General features: G+C 43.7%; 1 protein-coding gene across 12 annotated transcripts in view; it reads left to right on the top strand.

Annotated features, from left to right (window-relative positions):
• SRCIN1 (SRC kinase signaling inhibitor 1) overlaps positions 1-25,714 on the top strand; it is a 461,563-nt gene that overhangs the window by 185,742 nt on the left and 250,107 nt on the right. For all 12 annotated transcript variants that reach the window (XM_040329863.1, XM_040329861.1, XM_040329866.1 and 9 more), the window contains one exon: positions 15,625-15,820. In XM_040329863.1, coding sequence (XP_040185797.1) covers positions 15,625-15,820 — 196 coding nt within the window. The remainder of the gene's footprint in view (positions 1-15,624; positions 15,821-25,714) is intronic.

Raw genomic sequence — 25,714 nt, 5'->3', positions numbered from 1 at the left:
GTCTTTATAGCTTGCAGCTAAACAGATTGGAAAGCGAATACTCTATAGCTACAGAATTAAGCAGCCACACATTCTGTACTTTCTCCAGCCCCTGGAAACTCAAACGCAGTGGGACGGCATCCCCAGTCTAACACTAGGCGAAAAGCCCAGAACCAAGCCCAAGGGCAGAAAAGGACTTGAGGGTTTAAAGTCTAAACAGACCCCCAAAACTTCCCTATGAAGGGATGCCTCCGCTCGGCCGAGTGGGGAAAGGCTTCTGCAATTTGAAAGCACCTAGCGGAGCGAAGTTCAGGACAAGTGGATCACCGCCACAGTGTCCTCAGGCTACAAGCTAGAATTCAGAGAACTTCCACCACCCCGTTTTCTGAGATCAAGAATTGCCAAGGATCCAGAGAAAGGAAGGCCTCTACTGCTGGCCTTGGAACACCTGTTGTCTCAAGGGGTAATCTTGGAGTTAGCCCCAGAGGATCAGGGGTCAGGATTCTATTCAAACCTTTTTACAGGTCCAAAACCAAACGGGGATGTCAGACCTATCCTAGATCTAGAGTCTGAATCAGTTCCTGAACATTCACTCCTTACGCATGGAGTCTGTCCATTCAGTTGTTTCCACCCTTCAGGGAGGAGAATTCCTGGCATCAATAGACATCACAGATGCATATCTACATGTGCCAATATTTCCCGCTCACCTAAGGTTTCTAAGGTTTGCGGTGGATCAGTGCCACTTTCAGTTTGTGGCCCTTCCTTTCGGGATGGCTACAGCACCTAGAGTGTTCACAAAAATACTGGCCCCGGCCCTGGCAAGACTAAGGGCACGAGGCATAGCAGTAACAGCCTACCTGGACGATCTATTGATCATAGATCAGTCCGCCGCATGCTTGGGCCACAGCACAGTGGAATATTTAGAGTACCTAGGCTGGGTGCTCAATCTTGGAGAAATCTCTTCCTTGCAGCCTCAAAAAAGGCTAGAGTATTTGGGCATGCTTATAGACGCATCCCTAAGCAAAATATTCCTTCCCAAGCTAAAGGCAAAAGCCACAGGAGACTTGGTCCGAGTGGTAAAGGCAAAGAGAAGGCCTTCCATCCGTCTTTGCATGAGATTGTTGGGAAAGATGGTAGCCTCATTCGAGGCTGTCCCCTTACACCCAGTTTCACTCAAGACCGCTACAGGGCAGGATTCTGTCAGCAAGGATGTTCAGGCCCCCGGATCTTCCTATTATCTTATCTCCAGGGGTTTGCCAGAGCCTCAATTGGTGGTTGCTCCCCCAAAATCTGTCAGAAGGGAAATCCTTCACTTCAGTTACCTGGAAAGTGGTAACCACAGATGCCAGCCTTCTAGGCTGGGGGGCAGTGTTAGAGGAAGCATCCAGGCAATATCCAATTGCCTCTCGGGGGATGAGGAAGGATTTTTTTTCCTGCTGTAAGAAAATTGGATCATGATTTGCTGGGGTTTTTCGCCTTCCTCTGTGTCAACTGTGAATATTGTGTATATGTTTTTTTTTTATTGGTTTAATAGGTCAGTGGTTCTCAACTCCTGTCCTCAGAACCCACCAACAGGCCAGGTTTGCAAAACATCACAGGTGATCTAATTTGTTGCTCAGCGATTGCAGTATTCTAGTCTGCATCTCTAAGGCCCCGTACACACGGCCGAGGAACTCGACGTGCTTGGCACGTCGAGTTCCTCGTCGAGTTTTGGGATGAAGCCGCCGAGGAGCTCGGCGGGCCGCCTTCTCCCATAGAACAACGAGAAAATAGAGAACATGTTCTCTATTTTCTCGTCGAGTTCCTCGGCGGCTCCATCGAGCCAAAACTGTACAGACGACAGAGTTTCTCGGCAGAATCCGGGTTTTGACCGAGTTTCTCGGTGAATTCTGCCGAGAAACTCTGTCGTGTGTACGGGGCCTAATACTTAAAATCTGGCCTGTTGGTGGGTTCTAAGGACGGGAGTTGAGAACCACTGAACTAGATGGACTTGTGTCCATTTTTTTTGATCTGACTAACTAAGAAACTATGTGATAAATTGGTAAAGATTTGAAGAAAGGATTAGGAATAAAAAAAAAAATTCAGTAGCAAAAAGCAGTGAAATGTGTGACTTTTTTTTTTTAAATGCCTTCAGTGTTGAAAATGCAAATGTTATGGAAAAGTAGGAAACGTTTTTTTTTTTTTTTTTTTTTTAACCTTTTTATAAATAGGCCCCTAAATCATGAAGACTTTTTGCTGAACTTTACATTCTTTTGTCCATGTCTATATTTTGGTACATTTATTAGAAATAAAACAATGATTAGCACTTTTCATTCTGGGATGTAAAGTTTGGAGCCAGACTTTCAGGTGAAAACAGGCAGGTGACAAGCAGTCTCTTTGCTTATATACTATTGGTTTGATGTAAGGTTGTCATGCCTGCTAGGAAACAAAAAGTCTAATTCATCTATCCGTCTCTTGCGTCTTCAGTGCCAGTGACCTTATAATGTTCAATGTACTGTCACTAATTGCCGTCAAAACAATTTCCTTAGGCTGACTGTGGGACCGAGCTCTTCTTCCTGATTCAGTTGAGTCTTTGCACTCTGACAGACCAGCTCTTTTATCCTCGGGTTCTTTCAGTCTTCTTTCTATGTCCCCTTTCTCAATCTGCCTGTTTATAGTTCTTAAAGCAATTTTAGTCCTTTTCTACTTGGAGACAAATCCATATCCTGTAGGGAGATGTAAAGCTTTTAGCACGTATAATGCTGCGTTCTTAGTTTTAAGGTCATTGTCCAATTTAGACCTTAATCTACCTTGGCAGCATAACAGGATAAACCCCTTATCCTATCGCTATGTCTCCTGCATCCCAGTTCCATGTTTCCGATTTAAGATGCACTTGTACAGCGATATGCCATTCTCAGGGTTTAACCTTCCTGTTAATCAGTTTATTGCGTTTCAGTGTCAGCTCCTGGTCAGGTGACAGCTCAAGAATCAGTTGAGACCATCACCAAACAGTTCCATATACTGTATACTATCAAATGCCAGTTTGTTGGCTGAAATTCAATGCTGCCATGAAAGAAGCATGTGCAAAATGGAAGAGTAGCATTGAAACCCTACGATTTATACTACAGGAGTGTGGTGACAGGATGGGGTATCTGGGTCCTAGGCTGGTAGCTTCTCCATAACAATGGACCTCCACTGTTTCCCTTGTTTGTAACTGATCAACTCGGAGATTACATTTTATTGTATATTGGGATTCGGTTCGAAAAGTGAAGGGTTATCAATACTTTTGACCACAACTGTATTGATTTAGATTGGTAAACTTATGTATTATTGCTATATTTTGTAATACACAAATTATGGCAAATGACAGTGTATCTAAAGCCAAAACCTTTTTCTTAGTTTCAGATAGAAGTAGTAAATTATTGAATCAGTAATTTCTTCTGGTTTTGCTGCCCAGGAGTCCATTGAATCTGCAGGTTTTTCTCTGGGCATCATTCATCTTAAAGAATCCAGAAGTGCTTCTGTGACATGATATAAACATTGGCACACTAGGCAACACTAGATTACTTGTGAAAAGCATAAGCAATTATACAAATATTCTAAAATGTAGAACTTCTGAAAGAAATTCAGGGACCGCAAGTCCCTATTCACACGTGTGATTTGTCATGCTTTGGCCACTTAAAGTAAATTGAATAAACATTACACATGTCAAGATAATGTATACCTGATTTTATTGAGAATGAAGTGACAGACAAGGGTTGTAGGGTTGTTTGATCAGCGTAGCTCTGCAAAGGAAAGAGCAGCCACCTTATTTTTCACTGGATCTCTTTAAAGGGTCACTAAAGGAAAACATTTTTTTTGCTGAAATGACTGTTTACAGGGCATAGAGACATAATAGTTAACTGATTCCTTTTAAAAATGATTAAAAATAGATAAAAAAACAATCATATAATGTGCCTGCAGTGTAGTTTCGTTTTTGCTGTTGTTTCCTGGTTCTCTGATGTACAGAGAGCCACTAGAGGGCAGTCAGCCAATAGAGAGCAGTGATACTTTGTCTAAAACTCCTCAGCACCAATCCAGTTTAGTTTTACTCACACCTCCTTGATTAGTGACCACCGTGAGAAATCTCCCAGTACTGTGGTCATCAGGAAACAGGCAACCAGGAAGTGTCCAGAACAGAGAGGATTTACAGCAACATGAATGCAAAAACGAACAATGAGGACATGAAACCAGGACTGCAGCAAGGTAAAGGAAGCTATTTAGCTAAAAAAAAAAATTCCTTTAGTGACCCTTTAACTACTTGCCGACCAGCCGCCGTCATTCTACGGCGGCAGGTCGGCTCTCCTGGGAGAGAGCCCGTAGCTATACGTCGGCTCTCTTTGCACCCCCCGCTCGTCCGTGACTCCCGTGCGGGTGCCTGGCGGGCGCGATCGCCGCCGGGCACTCGCGATTGCTCGTTACAGAGCGGGGACCAGGAGCTGTGTGTATAAACACACAGCTCCCGGTCCTGTCAGGGGGGGAAATGCTGATCTTCTGTTCATACAATGTATGAACAGAAGATCAGTGTTTCCCCTAGTGAGTCCACCCCCCCACAGTAAGAACACACCCAGGGACATACTTAACCCCTTCCCCGCCCCCTAGTGTTAACCCCTTCACTGCCAGTGGCATTTTTATAGTAATCCAATGCATTTTTATAGCACTGACCGCTATAAAAATGCCAATGGTCCCAAAAATGTGTCAAAAGTGTCCGCCATAATGTCGCAGTACCGAAAAAAAATCGCTGATCAACGCCATTACTACTAAAAAAAATATATTAATAAAAAAGCCATAAAAATACCCCCTATTTTGTAAACGCTATAACTTTTGCGCAAATCAAACGCTTATTGCGATTTTTTTTACGAAAAATATGTAGAAGAATACTTATCGTCCTAAACTGAGGAAATTTTTTTTTTATATATTTTTGGGGGATATTTATTATAGCAAAAAGTAAAAAATATAATTTTTTTTCAAAATTGTCGCTCCTATTTTTGTTTATAGCGCAAAAAATAAAAACCGCAAAGGTGATCAAATACCACCAAAAGAAAGCTCTATTTGTGGGAAAAAAAGGACGCCAATTTTGTTTGGGAGCCACGTCGCACGACCGCGCAATTGTCAGTTAAATCGACGTAGTCCCGAATCGCAAAAAGTGCTCTGGTCTTTGGGCAGCAATATGGTCCGGGGGTTAAGTGGTTAATGGCCTAATTTTTCACCAAGTGAGAAATGTGTTTCAGGTATTAAAGGGGTTGTAAAGGCTCGTCTTTTATTTTCTAAATTGGTTCCTTTAAGCTAGTGCATTGTTGGTTCACTTACCTTACTGAGGAGGAACAGGAAGTGGGGAATTCAGACAAAGAAAACAAAGAAAAAAAACATTTAGAAGGGAAATTGAAGGAAAAGGTAAGTGAACCAACAATGCACTAGCTTAACCACTTAACGCCCGCCGCACGCCTATTTACGTCCACAGAATGGCACATACAGGCAGATGGGCGTATATATACGTCCCTGCCTTCTAGCGGGTCGGGGGTCCTATCGGGCCCCCCCGCTGCGTGCGGTGGGCGGCTTACCTCGGGGAGCGATCCGGGACGACGGCGCGGCTATTCGTTTATAGCCGCCCCGGAGCTGAAGAACGGGGAGAGCCGTATGTAAACACGGCTTCACTGTGGCGGCTGCATCGATCGAGTGATCCCTTTTATAGGGAGACTCGATCGATGACGTCAGTCCTACAGCCACACCCCCCTACAGTTGTAAACACACACTAGGTGAACCCTAACTCCTACAGCGCCCCCTGTGGTTAACTCCCAAACTGCAACTGTCATTTTCACAATAAACAATGCAATTTTAAATGCATTTTTTGCTGTGAAAATGACAATGGTCCCAAAAATGGGTCAAAATTGTCCGAAGAGTCCGCCATAATGTCGCAGTCACAAAAAAAAACGCTGATCGCCGCCATTAGTAGTAAAAAAAATATAATGAATAAAAATGCAATAAAACTATCCCCTATTTTGTAAACGCTATAAATTTTGCGCAAACCAATCGATAAACACTTATTGCGATTTTTTTTTTTTTAACAAAAATAGGTAGAAGAATACATATCGGCCTAAACTGAGGGAAAAAAAATTGTATATATGTTTTTGGGGGATATTTATTATAGCAAAAAGTAAAAAATATTGAATTTTTTTCAAAATTGTCGCTCTATTTTTGTTTATAGCACAAAAAATACAAAAAGGCAGAGGTGATCAAATAACACCAAAAGAAAGCTCTATTTGTGGGAAAAAAAAGACGCCAATTTTGTTTGGGAGCCACGTCGCACGACCGCGCAATTGTCTGTTAAAACGACGCAGTGCCGAATCGCAAAACCTGGCCTGGGCATTTAGCAACAAAATGGTCCGGGGCTTAAGTGGTTAAAGTAACCCATTTAGAAAATAAAAAACGAACCTTTACAACCCCTTTAAGGTGTTCGTTTTTCATGAAACCAAGGTGAGCTGCGATCCTGATGATTGCAGCTCATCTCACATCATTGGCAGTTTATAAAACAGATGATCAGGTGAGAACATGCTCTCCCCTGATAATCTCAGCACACAGACAATCTGTCATAAACAGAAATGGGCAGTTTATGAAGGTGCAATCTCGGCTTCTCACTGGTGATCTCTGTCAGAATTTTCCCTCTCAGAGATGAAGAATCGGGAAGAGAATAGAACATCCCCTGGGATCTGAGGAGGAAGGGAGAAGATTATTGACTTCTTCATCGATCAGAACTCCCAAGGCAGTAAACATGTCTCCCTGCCATGTTTAGGTACTGTAGATAAAAAAATATCTATAAAAAAAATATATAAATTTTGTGTAGGGGAATAATTATTTTATTAACCACTTTCGGGCTGCCCACCTTGGATATACATTGCTACATTGGCGTTAAATAACCCCTGTATAATTTTACACGGTGGGCTATCCACTTTATCATAAAAGTGGTCCCAGCAGCGGATTTACCACAGGATCACACTTTTATGGGTGGCGGGAAAGGTGCCCCTGCCGCTTCCCGGTCATTTCCGGTGCTTACTGGCGAGATCAGCAGAAACAATCCGAGCCCTGGGACTGGTTGGTGGCCAGGAAGTCGAGTGAGGGAAAGATAGCCCCCACTCAACTCTATGACCTCGGAGGGCTCACTTCAGCCCTCCAGACATAAAGGGCCCTTTTTTTTTTTATTGCATTCAAGTGTAAATGTGAGCTCTGAGGTCTTTTTGACCCCAGATCTCACATTAACCACTAGCCGACCGCGCACCGTCATTATACGGCGGCAGGTCGGCTCTCCTGGGCGAGAGCCCGTAGCTATACGGCGGCTCCTTGAGCCGCCACTAGGGGGCGCGCGCGCGCCCCCGCTCGCCCCCGACTCCCGTGCGTGTGCCCGGCGGGCGCGATCGCCGCCGGGCACACGCGATCGCTCGTTACAGAGCGGGGACCGGGAGCTGCGTGTGTAAACACACAGCTCTCGTTCCTGTCAGCAGGGGAAATGCTGATCTTCTGTTCATACAATGTATGAACAGATGATCAGTGTTTCCCCTAGTACGGTCACCCCCCCCCCCCCCACAGTAAGAACACACAGGGACATACTTAACCCCTTCCCCGCCCCCTAGTGTTAACCCCTTCACTGCCAGTGGCATTTTTATAGTAATCCAATGCATTTTTATAGCACGGATCGCTATAAAAATGCCAATGGTCCCAAAAATGTGTCCGAAGTGTCCGCCATAATGTCGCAGTACCGAAAAAAAAAACGCTGATCGCCGCCATTACTAGTAAAAAAATATATTAATAAAAATGCCATAAAAATACCCCCTATTTTGTAAACGCTATAACTTTTGCGCAAACCAATCAATAAACGCTTATTGCGATTTTTTTTTACGAAAAATATGTAGACGAATACGTATCGGCCTAAACTGAGGAAAAAAAAAGTTTTTTTATATATTTTTGGGGGATATTTATTATAGCAAAAAGTAAAAAATATTAATTTTTTTCAAAATTGTCGCTCTATTTTTGTTTATAGCGCAAAAAATAAAAACCGCAGAGGTGATCAAATACCACCAAAAGAAAGCTCTATTTGTGGGAAAAAAAGGACGCCAATTTTGTTTGGGAGCCACGTCGCACGACCGCGCAATTGTCAGTTAAAGCGGCGCAGTCCCGAATCGCAAAAAGTCTTCTGGTCTTTGGGCAGCAATATGGTCCGGGGGTTAAGTGGTTAAAGAGGCACTGCCCTGCTTATTTATATTACAAGGGATGTTTACATTGTTTACATTACAGGCTTTTTTTTTTTAAAAGGGACAGTGTAAAAATAAAAAGTTAAAAATAAATACGTTTTTTTTTTAAAGCACCCTGTTGCTCCAAGCTTGCACGCAGAAGTGAGCGCATATGCCCACATCTGTAAACGGTGTTCAAACCACACATGTGAAGTATTGCCGCGACCGTTGGAGCGAGAGCAATAATTATAGCACTAGATTTCCTTAATCTCTAATATGGTAGCCTGTAGGAATGTTTAAAGTGTCGACTATGGAGATTTTTAAGTATTGTAGTTTGTCGCCATTCCACGAGCGCAATTTTAAAGCTTGACATATTCGGTATCAATTTACTCGGCGTAACATCATCTTTCATAAATATACAAAACAAATGTGCTAACTTTTACGGTTTTCTATATATTTTTTTAATTCAAAAAAGTGTATTTCTCCAAACAATTGCTTTTGTAAGACCGCTGCGCAAATACGGTGTGACATAAAGTATTGCAACGGTCCCGATTTTTTTCTCTAGGGTCTCCGCTAAAAATAAAAAATAAATATGTATGTGTGTATGTGTGTGTGTGTGTGTATATGTATATGTATGTGTATGTGTGTGTGTATATATATATATATATATATATATATCTATGTGTATATATATCCACTTTGTATGTGTGTGTGTGCGTGTGTGTGTGTATATATATATATATATATATATATATATATATATATGTGTGTATATGTGTATATATATATATATATATATATATATATATATATATATATATATCCACTTAAGGACCGAAACAATATGCAGCTAAATGACCCAAGGGGTTTTTACAATTCGGCACTGCGTCGCTTTAACAGACAATTGCGCGGTCGTGCGACGTGGCTCCCAAACAAAATTGCCGTCCTTTTTTCCCACAAATAGAGCTTTCTTTTGGTGGTATTTGATCACCTCTGCGGTTTTTATTTTTTGCGCTATAAACAAAAATAGAGCGACAATTTTGAAAAAAATGCAATATTTTTTACTTTTTGCTATAATAAATATCCCCCAAAAACATATCTAAAAAAAATTTTTTCCCTCAGTTTAGGTCGATACGTATTCGTCTACCTATTTTTGGTAACAAAAATCACAATAAGCGTTTATCGATTGGTTTGCGCAAAATTTATAGCGTTTACAAAATAGGGGATAGTTTTATTGCATTTTTATTAATTATTTTTTTTCTACTAATGGCGGCGATCAGCGTTTTTTTTTCGTGACTGCGACATTATGGCGGACACTTCGGACAATTTTGACACATTTTTGGGACCACTGTCATTTTCGCAGCAAAAAATGCATTTAAATTGCATTCTTTATTGTGAAAATGACAGTTGCAGTTTGGGAGTTAACCACAAGGGGGCGCTGAACGTGCTAGGCTTCACCTAGTGTGTGTTTACAACAGTAGGGGGGTGTGGCTGTAGGACTGACGTCATCGATTGTGTCTCCCCTATAAAGGGGATAACACGATCGATGCGCCACCACAGTGAAGCACGGGGAAGCCGTGTTTACATACGGCTCTCCACGTTCTTCAGCTCCGGGGAGCGATCGCGACGGAGCGGCTATAAACGAATAGCCGCGCCGTCGTCCCGAATCGCTCCCCGAGGGGATCCGACCGCCTCATGTAGCGGGGGGGGGGGTCCCGATCGGACCCCCGACCCACGTCTAGGCAGGCACGTACAGGTACGTTGATGTGCCTGTCCGTGCCATTCTGCCGACGTATATCTACATGCGGTGGTCGGGAAGTGTGTGTATATATATAATGTTTGAGGGTTTCGAAGTAATTTTCTAAAAAAAATACTGGCCCAGATTCTCGTATATGGGCGTTAAACTGTGCGGGCGTAACGTATCTGCTTTACGTTACGCCTGTCAGAGCCTTACGCCTGTCAGATCTAATGAGCCTTACGCCTGTCAGATCTAATGGATATCTATGCGTAAGAATCAGTCGCATCGATACGACGGCCCAGATTAGGACTAACGACGGCGTACATTGCGTTGCGCCGTCGTAAGCCCTTTGAGAATCTGGGCCACTGATTTTAAACAACAAGTGTCAGAAATAGGCTTGGTCCTTAAGTCATCCAACTTTGTTGTTTAATGAGCTTTGATCAAAGAGAAGATCTTCTCATATTGAATTTAGGATTTAAATTAAGAAAACAACTGCAGCTTGTTTGTCTGCCAAAGCCTGCGTACGGCCAATTTTGTTAGCAGTGTGAAACAAGCAGCTGGTGATGCCTGCATGAGACCTATCACACAAAGCCACTCTGCTCAAGGAGTGAGAGACTAGCACATGGTGATACTACAGACAAGTTCTGGCTTTAAACAACTACGTCTCTATTTCAAACAAGAGTGCCAGGCAGATGGTGATACATATCCCCAAAGGGACATGGGCAGCAAAACCAGAAAAAATTACTGATTTAATAATTTACTACTTCTATCTGAAACTAAGAAAACGGTTTTGGCTTTAGATACACCGTCATTTGCCATAATTTGTTTATTACAAAATATAGCAATAATACATAAGTTTACCAATCTGAATCAATACAGTTGTGGCCAAAAGTATTGATAACCCTTCACTTTTCACTTTTCTAACCGAATCCCAATTTACAATAAAATGTATTTCACTTTAAAGAGGAGCTTCAGCCAGGTATGTAAAAAGTCAACGGCGCGCAGGCGCACTGAGAATAGCCTGACTAAATTCTGCAATGCCGAATTTGACGGCTCCCACGTGCATGCGCAGAGTGATGTCATCACCGCTCCGGCCAATCACAGCGCCGGAGCGGTGATACCCGGAAGTGACCTCTGGGAGCGATTGGATGCGGCGGAGGGGGAAACGAGGATGGCTTCTGGTGCTTCGATCTAAGGTAAGTACATGCATAATGAGCTAGTATGCTAGTCATACTAGCTCATTATGGTTTGTCTTGCAGGTTTTTTTTTCCAGGGTTTTCTTCCGCTTTAACTACTGTAACTATCTATTGAAAGCAGTGTCTCGGCTCTAACTATACGATATATACAGGCCCTAACTACCAGGGTGAACAAGCCTACAGCTTGTCAGCTTCCACACAAACTGCTTAACAGTTTTCCACCAACCTTCTTGCTCTCACAGATCAGCACTATCTGTGTTTCCCAGGCAGAGCAAAGGCTGTCTGCTCAGGTGAGCTTAAATTGACCTGAGAGAGGACCAACACCTGAACTCGATCAGAGATCCCTGAACGTGTAAGAGAGGAGCCTGGGAGATGTATAAACCCCAGGACTTTCCCAGGCTCTCTGGGATGCTCTGCTACAGCATCTAGAGGTGGTGAAGACAGCTTGCTGAAGCCAAAACTGAGCATCAGAATGGGAAAGAAAGGGGATTTAATGTAGAAGTAAACCTTTTTATTTGAACTTGTACCTACAATGCATGCACTCTGAAGGGATGGCATACCAGTGCTGTTCTTTGAGAGCTCCGTGGCCACGGTCCTGACTCTTACACACATGCGTGGGAATGATGTTAACGCGGCCTAGCCAATTTAGGGCTTCGTTCTAAAGTATTTTATAATGTGCTAGTATGCGATGCATACTAGCACATTATACAATTGTCTTACAGGGTTAAAAAAATAGGTTTACTACCACGTTAAGTGCCTTTGAACACTTGATGGTGCCAGTTGGGCGGGTGTGAGTATTTCATAAACTGCTGATCTACTGGGATTTTCACAAACAACCATCTCGGAATGGTCCGAAAAAGAGAAAATGTCCAGTGAGCAGCAGTTGTGTTAATGTCAGAGATCAGAGGATAATGGCCAGAATGGTTTGAGATTGCAGAAAGGCAACAGTTACTCAAATAACCACTCGGGTCTGAGCCTAGAATAGTGTTCAGAAATGAATCAGGGAATTGTGCGTGTAGGGTATGCCGCAATTGTAAATATCTGAAAAGCATAACATTTGGGAAGGAGAATTTGATTTTGGAAGGTTTCTAGTCCTGTTTCAGAAATGACATGGTATAAATATATAATGCCTTTTGAAATCCAGAGGGTATAATCAGGTATTGTTAGAAGTTCAGGTAATAATTGAGCATCACACCATAGAGGCATGTATGCATGAAAAGCAGGAGCCCCGATCTTGCGCATTGCTAGATCCCAAATTCTAAGTTGGATGACTGGCCACATCGGAACGGTGGGAGTGTTTGCATGCGCCCCTTGTCATGCACATTATAATTTTGAGGGGGTAAATGGCAAATTGGGTTGCTGGACCAGCTACCAAAGCTACGTTTCTTTTGTTTGTCTTGCTTGTTCAAATGATACAGGCGAGACAACTGAGAAGCTATATAGTATAAGTTAAACTCGGGCAGAGCAGAGGGTCCCTTGCCCTGTCAGCTTCTTCCTCTCATATTACAAACAAAACATTTTCACAACCTCTAGCGCAACCTTTCATTGACGGCTACTACTCTATTTTAGATGGGGAACTGCTTTTGACCGATACGCTTAGAGCTGTCATTTCAGTATTTCCGAAAGGGGGGAAAGACCCAACTTAGTTTAATAATTTCTGCCCAATATCCCTACTGAACATTGACTTAAAATGAATCAATGAATCAAAATGAATCAAAAATCCTTTCAAATAGGCCAACAATATTCAACAAGACCAGTTTGGGTTTGTCCCACAGAGGGAGGCAAAGGACAACACCACTAACGCCATTATTGCCATACACTGGGCACACACAAAGGTGGTTCCAACTATGCTCCTTTCAGCCGAAGCTGAAAAGGTAATCGACTGGACATTCATGAAATTGGTTCTTGGATTCCTAGGTGTGGGAGAGAATTTTCTCAAATGAGTGGCAACCATTTTTATGTGTCCAACAGTGATTGCTAAAATAAATGGAGTACAAGGCAAGGCTGTCCATTGTCCCTACTTTTTTTATTTTAACTCTTAAACCACTTCTGGGTCGGATACCGGGTAACCCCAATATCAGAGGAATCACAATGAAATGTAGTTCTATTTCATTTTACCCCATTCGCAAAACAGCTATAGCTTTACACATTCCACAAATATTCATTAGCACTAATGAGAAATGCAGGTTAATTCCCACAAAAGGAATGTGCATGCAGTTTTGTTGGACAAATGCATAGTTTTTTATGCATAGACCCCAATGAGTTCACTATCTAAATTGCTCAGTGGCACAAAGTATAATTTGGGCAATGGTGCTGTATTGGCAGTATCACAGGGGGAGTATAAGCACCTCACAGTTGCAAAGTTACTTTGTTTATTAAGATTGAAAAAAAGATCTATCCAGTTCAGCATATTTGTATATATGTGTGTGAGTTCATTATCTAACCATTCCTATATCCCTGTATATTCTGCTTGCTGAGGTAGACACCTGAAAGTTTTTTTGAAGTTATCGACACTCTCAGAACGTACCTTTTTCCCTGGGGGGCGAAGGTCCACATTTTAACGCCTATAATTGAAAATAACCTTTTCTGCAATATAAAGTTAAGCTTGTTTTCTTCTAACCTCAAATCTTACCCACATGCCCTCCTTGGAGACCTTTAAGAGTAAATGGTTTGAAGTCATCTTTGATATGTTTATACATTGTAATCGTATCCCCTTTTAAGTACCTCTTCTCCAGCGCAAATAATCGATCCTCACAGCTGAGGTCCTCCATCCCCCCTTATTAATTTTTCTGCCCTTCACTGATCTCTTTCTAACTCGGCAATGTCTTTCCTGAGGATTGGTGACCAAAACTTTTTTGGGTTGAACTAGATGGACTTGTGTCTTTTTTTCAACCTCACTATGGGCCAGATTCACGAATATCTGCGGCGGCGTAACGTATCCCCTTTACGTTACACCGCCGCAAGTTTTCAGCGCAAGTTTTTGATTCACCAAGCACTTGCGTATAAACTTACGGGGGTGTAACGTAAAGCCGTCCGGCGCAAGCCCGCCTAATTTAAATGGGGCGTGCACCATTTAAATTAGGCGCGTTCCCGCGCCGAACGTTCTGCGCATGCTCCGTGTGAAAATTTTCCAACATGCTTTGCGCGAAATTACGGCGCCCCAACGTATTTTTTGAACGGCGACGTGCAGTACGTCGTTTCGTATTCCCGGACGTCTTGCGCAAAAAAAAAAAAAATTTTAATTCTACGCCGGAACGACGGCCATACTTTAACATGGCTGTTCTAAAGATAAGCCATGAAAAAGCAGGTCTAAGTTTGCAACGGGAAAAACCGACTAGCGACGACGTAAGAGATTGCGACGAACGTGCGTATCTTCGTGGATCGCTGTAATCAGCTAATTTGCATACCCGACGCTGGAAAACGACGCAAACTCCACCCAGCGTCCGCCGGAAAATTACACCTAGGATCCGAAGGCGTACGAAGCCGTACGCCTGTCGGATCTTTTTTGTAAATTACAAATAAAGATACGACGCGGCAAATTTGAAAATCTACTGATACTCGGCGTATTTCCTCTGTGAATCTGGCGCTATGTAACTATGTTAAAATGGAACTATATATTCAATATGAGGCCAAACCAGGGATTTGTAAAAGGGTAAACTTATTGATTTTATCTCTTAAATCTATGTCCTCTTTAATGTATGACAGTATTTTTCTAGCTTTGTTAGCTGCAGCCCGGCATTATATGCTGTCGCTAAGACTGTGATCTACAAGTATCCCCAGATCCTTTTCCAACATGGGTTCTCCCAGGGAGACCCTCCTTCCAAATGTGTATTTTGCATGTGTATTGTTGGCACCTAAGTGGGGGTACAGTATGTGGCAGGGGGGAGTGCTGTGAACTGGGGCAATAGGTGGCTGAGAAGTCTGTATTCTCACCCCAGGGGTTAGGTGGATAGAAGGGAAGCACTATGACCTTGGATGATGATCAGGGAGGTACTGTGAAGCAATATTGGAAGAAAGTAGATGGTTTAATTATTGCCTACGTAACTCTGAATGCTTTAAAATAGTTCTGCACTTTAGAACAAGGTGCTTTACAGGCATCATACCGTAATGTGACTTTTAGGAATGTACAATTTATTCACAATGTAAGCTTAAAGATGTTTTTTTTTTTTTTCCTTTTAGAAGTTTAGCAGTGTTTTTAGGGAAGGTTAAATCCTTGTGCTCAAAGAAGCTGCTCCTACAGGTGTTTTCTCTGTCTGTTAACTCCCCTCCATGTTAGCCTATGTGTCCATGCACACTATAGGCGTTTTCTTGAGGTTAGTGACGGGAGTTTACAGGCAGACAAATAGAAACTTTTTTTTAACTACTATAAGATTAAATAAAGTAGAATAGGATGGCAGTAAGATGTCTCGCAAAGTTCACATAACTTTGGTTACTTGTATTTACATATACTATATTTATTTATTTTTTCCAGACTAGGAGCTCACGTCACTCCCAGAGCTCACAACCTGGCCTTGCAGATCAAGCAGCTAAATTGTCTTTTGCTTCAGCTGAATCCCTAGAAACCATGTCAGAAGCTGAATTACCACTGGGGTTCAACAGGATGAACCGTTTCCGGCAAAGCCTGCCACTGTCTCGGTCCACTAGTCAAACCAAACTGCGTTCACCAGGTGTGTATGCTGGCTAGTATGCATTGCAGATATACATTGTCTTACTGTATGTTGATTTTTGTTGGTTATGATTATCATTTCGGTTACCATTGGATCTTCCTTCATTCTTTTGAAAAAGTTAGAAACTGTTGATGCAAAAAAGGAAAACAGATGTTTCCCAAATAGTCCAGCCATGAACTTTGCTTTATAAAAGCTCAATTGAAGTCCCACTTTTTTATAAATTGTATTGTCCTGTACCACCACATGCTATGATTTGTTACTGTTTTTTGCCTAGATATGCTTAAGGTGGTTGTAAAGCCACTATCATACTATCATGCCATTCCCTCTGTTAAATAAGGACATGCTGCACATTGTGTTTTATAAAAAAAAATGCAGATTTCTACCTTCTTTCAGAGTGTCTCCTGGCACTCACGTGACTCCTCTGCTCTCTCCTCTCCTGGGCTGAAAGCTCCAGCAGGCTGAGAACTCCCGAAGACATCAGCCGGGAAGAGGGGAGGAGAGGAAGAGAGAGCCGAGGAGTCACGTGAGCGCCCGGAGACGCTCTTAAAGAAGGTAGAAATCTGCATCCTTTTTTTAATAAAGCGCATACTGTGCGGCACATCCACTTAGTTAACAGTGGGGATGGCATGATAGTACAATAGTTTTATAGCAGCAGGAGTGGCACTGTCATGACCTGACAAGCAGGGAGGGGGGGGAGAGAAGAACAGAAGAGCTGCGGATGACGGAGGCACGTAAACTGACAGCGGTGTCAGGGCTCAGCAGCCATGATAAACCATGGTCAGTTTACAAAGAGGAGGGCAGAACCAGGAAAGATCAGCCAGGTATTTTAGGTGATACTGGGGTCCAAATTACACAGAAAAAGCACTGTGCTGCATAACATGCCATAAGAGAACAGGATCTTTTTTTTTTTTTTAGTGCCACCAAACACTTCAAAAATACCTACCTTAATGTGTTAAAGCTTTATGCTGACATAGCTGAGTTACACACACACATCTGAGCATAAATGTCCTCACACAAACTTCCAATGCAGAAGAAGAGATTAAGGGCCAGATCCACAAAGAAGTTACGTCAATGGATACGCCGCGTAACTTCTAGGATGCTCCGGCGTATCTTTGTTTTGTATCCACAAAAAAAGATATGCCTGAATGGGGGCTAGATCCGACTGACGTACATCTTAGTACGCCGTCGGATCTTAGGTGCATATTTACGCTGGCCGCTAGGTGGCGCTTCTGTTGATTTCCGCGTAGAGTATGCAAATTAGCTACATACGCCGATTCTCAGAACGTACGTCCGGCCCGAGCATTTTTTTTGCATCGTTTACGTAAAGGCTTTTTTCGGCGTAACGTTACCCCTGGGTCTATGAGGCGTACGCAATGTTAAGTATGGACGTCGGACCAGCGTCAAATTTTCCGTCGTTTGCGTAAAACGTTCGCGAATAGGGCTTTGCGTAAATTACGTTCACGTCAAAAGCATTGACTATTTGCGACTTGATTTCGAGCATGCGCGCTGGGATACCCCCACGGACGGCGCATGCGCCGTTAAAAAAAAAAAAAAAAGTAATTTACGCAGGGTCAAGTTTAATTAACATAAAACACGCCCATATTTTTGTCATTTGAATTCCGCGCCCTTACGCCGACACATTTACACTACGCTGCCGTAACTTACGGCACAAATTCTTTGTGGATAAGGAACCTCCGCACTAAGTTACGGTGGCGGTGTATCTGAGATACAGTACGCCCGCTTAAATTTACGCCAAGGTACGTGGATCTGGCCCTAGGTGTGTTAAACTAATGCCGTGTACACACAGTCGGAATTTCCGACAACAAATGTTCGTTGTGAGCTTGTTGGAAAATCCAACCGTGTTTATGCTCCTTTGGACATTTGCTGTTGGAATTTCTGACAACAAATTTTTTTTCCGCCAAGGTCCGATCGTTTGTAGCCAATTCCGACGCACAAAAATCCTACACATGCTCGGAATCAATTTGACGCATTCTCGGAATCATTGAACTTCATTTTTCTCGGCTCATCGTAGTTTTGTACGTGACCACATTCTTGATGTTCGGAATTTCCGACAACATTTGTGTGACCGTGTGTGTGCAAGACAAGTTTGAGCGAACAATCCGTCGGAAAAAAATCCACGGGTTTGATGTCGAAGTGTCTGATCGTGTGTACGCGGCATAAGACTGTTGCTGAGTGTTGATTACTGAGCGAACTGGATATTCATTAACTCTGGTCTGTATTGGACGGCACAGTCATATACAGACTATGGGCCATATTCAGATACATTATCGTATCTATCGGCGGGCGTAGCGTATCTCAGATACACTACGCCGCCGTAACTTAGGGCGCAAGTTCCGTATTCAGAAAGAACTTGCGCCCTAAGTTACGGCGGCGTAGTGTAAATGTGTCGGCGTAAGCCCGCCTAATTCAAATTTGGCTGGTAGTGGGCGTGTTTTATGTTAAACTATCATGACCCCACGTAATTGACGTGGTTTTCGAACGGCGCATGCGCCGTCCGTGGACGTATCCCAGTGCGCATGCTCCCAATTACGCCACAAATAGTCAATGCTTTCGACGTTAACGTAACTTACGTACAGTCCCATTCACGGACGACTTACGCAAACAACGTAAAATACGACGCTGTTCATACGTTTCCGACGTCCATACCTAACATGACTTACCCCTGCTTTATGAGGGGTAACTTTACCGCGGAAAAAGCCTTACGTAAACGACATAAAAAATGCGCCGGGTGTACGTACGTTTGTGAATCGGCGTATCTACCTAATTTGCATATTTCTCGCGTAAATCTACGGAAGCGCCACCTAACGGCCAGTCGGATCTTAGCAAAATTCCGGCGTATCTTGTTTTCTGAATACAGAAAAAAGATACGCAGGCGCATCCTAGAAGTTACGCGGCGTATCAATAGATACACCAGCGTAACTTCTTTATGAATCCGGGCCTGTGCAACTAATGTGATCGGAAAGTGGATGTAAGCCAATGAAAATATTTTATTAGTACAATGTCTATGTGACTGCAAATCTATTTCTGTGACTTTAAATTGTGGACCCATAATATAAATCAGTAGTGTATATGCCCGCATTACCAAATCCCTACCCCACCATATAAAATTCATAATGCTAACCATAACATACAAGGCCATTCACAACATCGCCTCCATTTACATCACCAACCTCATCTGCAGATATTGCCCAAATCGTCCCCTCTGCTCCTCCTCCCAGTACCTCCTGCTCTCTAGCTCCCTTGTTACCTCCTCCCATGCTTCTTTTCAGGACTACTCCAGAGCCTCTCCCATCCTCTGGAACTCCCTGCCCCGGTATGTCCGATCAGCCCCTACCCTGTTTACCTTTAGGAGATCCCTGAACGCTCATTTATTCTGGGAAACCTATCCCACACCCACCTAACTGCCCCCTCAACCCTCCCCCCCATTGAATTTAAGCTCTACGAGCAGGGTCCTCCTGTACCTTCTGTATTGTACTGTAATTGTGCTGTTCCCGCTCTACATTGTAAAGCACTGTGTAAACTGTTGGCGCTATATAAATTGTGTATAATAATAATAGAGTGCAAGGCTCCTGTATGATAGTTTAAACAAATATAAAATGCAGGTACCATATGCAGGGCTTGTGCAAGGATTTTTGACACCCTAGGCAAGACCAATTTTTTCCAGATCCCCCGCTCCACCCCCTTTGCCCTGCCCATGTATACCCCACCTTTTTAATGAAGGGCCCTAAAATGCAGCCTCACCAGTACCCATCAATGAACGTTTGCTTCCTTCCATTCATTCGGGAGTCAGGACACATGTGCAAACGTGCAGCGGCTGCCTGCTGATGCCTGCTGATGCTGAGACTTGGTTGCTTGCTGATGAGAGAAGAGAGTAGAAGCACCAGTGGCCCGACGCCCTAGGCGGCTTCCTAGTTTGCCTAGTGGTAGCACCGGCCCTGACCATATGATGCACAGAACGTAAACAAAAAACTTCCTTTACCCTCTTTAACTGAGTGAAATCCTCATTCTTTTCTGTACCACACAATTCCCCTCCTAAATGCTGCAGCGCACAATAGAATGTTTACAGCAACAGAGGAAGTGTTATCAATCCAAAAAGCTGTGGGCAGCACACGATATGGCTATGTGCTGATTGACAAGCTACAGGCTTGTGAATCCACAGTGACAATGATTGCTACTACTGCATTTTTTGTTTCCACTGCAGTGCAAGTAGGCACAACAAACGTTGCTTTGAATTTAGGAAAGTGCAAAAATATTACAACCTCTTTAAGTTCTGCAGCACATATTTTTTTTTCTGTTCAGTAAAGGAAACAGCAGAACTCCTTCATATCTTGACCATTAAGTTTTAATGCTATCCGCAGGAGTAGAACACTAGGCACAAAGAAAATAAGTACAGCCAAGGGGTGGACCTGCTGGTAGTCAAACCCCCCATCTTCTTGAGACAGCTCAGTTTTTTCCTAATGTCCCTGCTGATAATCGTAAGCTGGCCATTGACAAGTAGTTTTTTTTTTTCAGTCAGCCAACGAACTAAGCTAAAAAAAAACAAAAAAAAAAGTTTCCTTTATCCACACAAGTGGGGTAGAATGTACATTGTATTTTGATGACTGGAAGATTTCCAGCATATCCCTTCAACAGAGGTCAATCAAACAATTGATTTAGTCAAGCAGGCAGGTCCACACACTGATTGAAATCCAGCTGGTCCATGCTGAACTGTAACAGCCCTATCATGTATCTGATAGGCAGTCTGTGAGATTTCTTTGGAGGGGGGCACGCAGATATGACCAACTGGCCACCTAGCTGATCTGTTATAGTGTCCCCCCAGGCAGACAACACCCCTGCTCCAGCGGGAGATGGCCTGTCATGAAAGAAGGTGCCCTCCACTTATTTTCACTGGAATGATGAACATCTATCCTTTCCTCCCTTACTTGCACCTAAAAAAAGGTTTCTTTCTCGTACATCACGGGACACAGAGCCTTAATAATGACTAAATGGGTTATGTTTCACCTTCAGGTGATTAGACACTGGCACACCCAAGACAGGAAGTTCCCCTCTATATAACCCATCCCATACAGGGAGTACCTCAGTTTCGCCAGTGTCTAAGGTGTTGGTCACGGTTAAAGATGTGTTAAGAAGAATCTCCACTGAGGGATCCCTGTAGGATCAAGGAGCCATGTAACCGGACCCATCCAAAGTGCCATAAAAAGCCAAAATGTATGGTACCCAGGCGTCGTGGAAGAACAAGGTTTTGCCTGTACCGTCTCTTTTTTGAGGACTTGACCCTGGGATCCAGCACTTTGGGCACCTACCCAAATGCCCTAAGGTTTTCTGGCAGGGTGCCTTACAGGTCCAGGTCAGCGGCCTCCTTTAATGTTAACCCAAGTCCCTGAAGGTCTAGCACGATACGGCCCGCCATGATGAGTGAAGATTGGGTCTGTCTGATCTTCAGCAGTATCCTGCGACGGGATAAGGTAAGTGAAGATAATCCTAAAGAAACATCGTATGGTGCTCTTTAAGGATTTATTTTTTGAGTAGTTGCATGTCTTGCCTAATTTTAAAGTACATACCTGGTGTTTCCTACCATGCTTCCCTCTGTAAGGTGCTCAGTGCAGCAGGTTCACAGATCAGCTCACTCCCTCCGCTGCAGGCTCTGCCATGAGTAAAGGAAAGGGGGATGTCCCTCGCTGCCTGCAGGGCTCTAGGTGGCCCCCACGTTAAGACCTTACTTCCTCTTATCCCCCCGTCTGCTATCGCGCGTGCGCAGGAGGCACCTATTCCCACAGGCGGCCTGAAAAGCGGGGAGAGAGGGGGCGTGGCTACCGCTCGACATGCACGTGGATATTGGCGTGGATGTCGACATACAGCGCATGGGCAGGCTAAGTGATTTAAAAGCATCAGATTCGAGTAGCTCCGGTAACGAAGGGACACAGCAGCATATCAGGGGCATGTAAGCTTTTATGTATTGGATACAGGCATTCCTTTGTAAAAGACACCTGCTTAGCATCAGGCTGTGCAGTCATGGCAGCATTTAGTTGCTGGACTACAAGACTCAGCAGTGGATTCAAGTATTTTTAGTACCTAGGCTTTGTGCTTAGGACTATGCCTTCTCGAATAGGGGGTTCGGGAGCAGGTAAAAGGGGCGAAAAGACATCACCATTGGGGTCTGAGATCTTGGTCATGCCTACACGGTACCATCAGTTTGTGGCTCTACCCTTCGGTCTAGCTACTGCACCCCGGGTATTTACAAAGGTTCTGGCCCCGCTTCTGGCAAGGCTAGGGCCAGGGCATAGCAGTAACGGCTTATCTGGACGACATGTTGCTGCTGATAGATCAGTCGGTGGCTCGTTTGAACCAGAGTGTGTTCAGCACAGTCAGATATCTAGAACATTTGGTCTGGATTCTTAACCTAGAGAAGTCATCCTTGCAGCCAGTGGAAAGGCTGGAGTACCTGGGTTTGGTCATAGACACAGTCCAAAGAAGAGTATTCCTTCCCCAGTCAAAGGTCAACTCTATAAGAGACCTGCTCTGGATAATCAAGGCAAGAAAAGATCCTTCCATTCACCTTTGCATGAAATTATTAGGGAAGATGGTAGCCTCATTCGAGGCTGTCCCTTATGCCCAGTTTCATTCAAGGCCGTTGCAAAACGGCATCCTATCTGCTTGGAACAAAAGGATCCAAGCCTTGGACTTGCCAATGTATCTGGCACCGGAGGTGTGCCGAAGTCTCAGTTGGTGGTTAGTAACCAAAAATTTGCAGAAGCGAAAATCCATCCCAGGATGCCAGCCTATTGGGCTGGGGAGCAGTCCTAGAAATGGCTACAGTCCAGGGGAAATGGTCCAAAGCCAAAAAACCTTGCCCATCAACATCCTAGAGATCAGAGCAGTACTCTTTTGGCCCTGAGAGCCTGGACGCACAGGTTATGGGATTGCCCTGTCACAATACAATCTGACAATACCACGGCAGTGGTATTAAGGGGGCACCAGAAGTCTCCCAGCCATATTCTGGTTTGAGCAGAGAGGCATGTACCCTGCCTATCGGCGGTCTTCATTTAAGTGAGTAGAGAATTGGCAGGTGGATTATTTAAGTCTCCAGCAGTTGTTCCCAGGGGAATGGTCTCTCCATGCCAAAAGTGGCATACCCCGGATGTGGATCTTTTGGCACCCAGGTTCAACAAGAAACTAGACAACTTTGTGTCAAGGAATCGGGGCCCACTGACATGTGAGACGGATGCGTTAGTAATCCCTTGGCATCAGTTTTCACTGATCTATGCATTCCCTCCGGTTCAGCTTCTACCGCAACAGCTTTGTAGGATCAAGGAGGAAAGAAAACCAGTGGTCCTCATAGCCCCGGCCTGGCCCAGGAGACCATGGTATGCAGAGATCATGATATTGGCAGTGGGGGGACCCATGGGTCCTTCCACTGCGTCCAGACCTGCTGTTGCAGGGTCCAGTATTCCATCCTTCCTTACAAAGTCTAAATTCAGCGGTTTGGTTTTTGAAACCTAAATCTTAAGGAGTCAAGGGCTTTCCACTCTGGTTAATGCTAGGAAGCCGGCATCCAGGCTCATTTATTATAGAACCTGGAAAGCATATGTTTCCTGGTGTGAATCCAAGGGTTGGCACCCTTAGATATACTATATCATTGGTAGAATTCTTGCCTTTCTACAGTTAGGGGTGGAAATTAAGCTGGCCTTGAGTACTATCAAGGGTCAGGTCTCGGCCTTATCGATTTTTTTTTCCAAAGGCCTCCTGCCTCACATTCCTTGGTTCAGGCTTTTATCCAAGGGGTAATGCACTTGAATCCACCAGTTAAATCCCCCTTGTGCCCGTGGGATCTGAATTTAGTCTTATCGGTGTTGCAAAAACAGCATTTTGAACCAATACGTCACATTCCCTTGGTCCTTTTGACAAGGAAATTAGTCTTTCTAGTTCCTATATCCTCTGCTAGAAGGGTATCAGAGTTGGCAGCTTTCTCTTGTAAAGAAACCTATTTAAATATCCACAGGGACAGAGCAGTGTTGTGTCCTCACCCAACCTTTCTGCCTAAAGTGGTGTCAGGGTTCCATCTGACTCAGGATGTTACCCTTCCTTTATTTTTTCCCAGAACCGCATTCTGCAGAAGAAAAATGTTAGCACTCTCTTGATGTAGTTAGAGCAGTCAAAGTCTATATGGAAGCGACAGTTTAGATACGCAAAACTGATGTTTTGTTTATGCTACCATAAGGTCCCAAGAAGGGTCAGGCAGTGTCGAAATCTACTATCTCTAAGTGAATTCAGAAAGTTATTGTTCAGGCCTATGGTTTGAAGAGGAAGGTTCCTCCCTTTCATGTCAAATTGCACTCTTCCAGAGCAGTAAGTGCTTCATGGGCGGTGCATCACCAGGCTTCTATGGCTCAGATCTGCAAGGCCGCTACATGGTCTTTGGGCCATACATTAACTAAATTCTATCAGGTGGATGTGAGAGGGCATGAGGGCGCCGCCTTTGGGCGTAGTGTTGCTGTGCAGCAGTATAGATCCTCACATCTGTTGGCAGTCTGCCTTGTGTTTCCTTCTCCTCAAGTTGCATTGCTCTGGGACATCCCATTTAGTTATTATTAAGGCTCTGTGTCCCGTGATGTACAAGAAAGAAAATAGGATTTTTAAAACAACTTGCCTGTAAAATCCTTTTCTTGAAGTACATCACAGGACACAGAGCTCCCACCCCTCTTCTTGGGATACTTATTGCTTTGCTACAAAACTGAGGTACTCCCTGTATGGGAGGGGTTATATAGAGGGGAACTTCCTGTCTTGGGTGTGCCAGTGTCCAATCACCTGAAGGTGTAACATAACCCATTTAGTTCTTATTAAGGCTTTGATGTACTCCAAAAAAAGGATTTTACAGGTAAGCTGTTTTAAAAATCTTATTTTTTACCTTTTTAAAGTGGTTGTAAAGTAAAAAAAAAAAAAATCACTGCCAGCCCCTCTGTTTTATGCAGCCATCCTACACTGGTAAATGTTAGTGTAAAACGATGTCTCTAAAAACATTATCTCCGATCTTTTCTATGCCTGTCATATGACTTCTGACCACTCTCCTCCTCTGATCTAAGGGCTACAGCTGGAGGGACCGAGATCCCTCTCTGACGTCAGCCGGGGAGGTCACTTGACCGCTGTGATGGCCGCTCAGCCCTCCTGCTGTAGCCCTTAGATTGGGAAGGAGAGCAGCCTGAGGTCATGTGACTGGCCAGAAAAGTTTGGAGACAGGATAGAAGGTATTTAGAGACCTTATTTTACACTAACATTTACACAATGTATGGTGGCTGCATAAAAGAGAGCGGCTGGCAGTAATCTTTAGTTAAGTTTACTGCCAACTATTAATAGCGGAGTGGAGGGGTGGCTCGCACGCATAAGAGTTGACAGGGAGGGAGGGGGGAAAGAGGAGATCAGCGGGATGATGGAGGCACGTAAACTGACCACGGTAATCGTGGATCAGCAGCCATGAGTACCTTGTAGGCATGTGCATTTCGTTTCGTTCCGAATCGAAATTCGGACAAATTTTTCATTATTCGGACATTCGGAAGCATACGAATTCCCGAATTGCAATATTAATGAATTTGCCGAATCCGAACGAACGTTTTCGATTCCGAATCGAAAACCCGCGGAAGGAATTAAAAAAAAATTTCCGATCGAATTTCGAAATTATATTCGAAAAGAGACTATTTGTTGTCGAATCCGGTCGAAAACGAACGAATTCCGAAAACGAATTTAACACATGTAACGAACCTAACTTAACGAAATTAATTAAATAACGAATTAAAACGAAACGAAACAAAACAACATTTTCCCTTTTGCACATGCCTAGTACCTTGGTCAGTTTACATAGGGGGGACGCAGGAACAGTCA

Source organism: Rana temporaria, chromosome 12, assembly GCF_905171775.1.
Source record: "Rana temporaria chromosome 12, aRanTem1.1, whole genome shotgun sequence".
NCBI lineage: Eukaryota > Metazoa > Chordata > Amphibia > Anura > Ranidae > Rana > Rana temporaria.
This window is presented reverse-complemented; position numbering and strand designations above follow the sequence as displayed.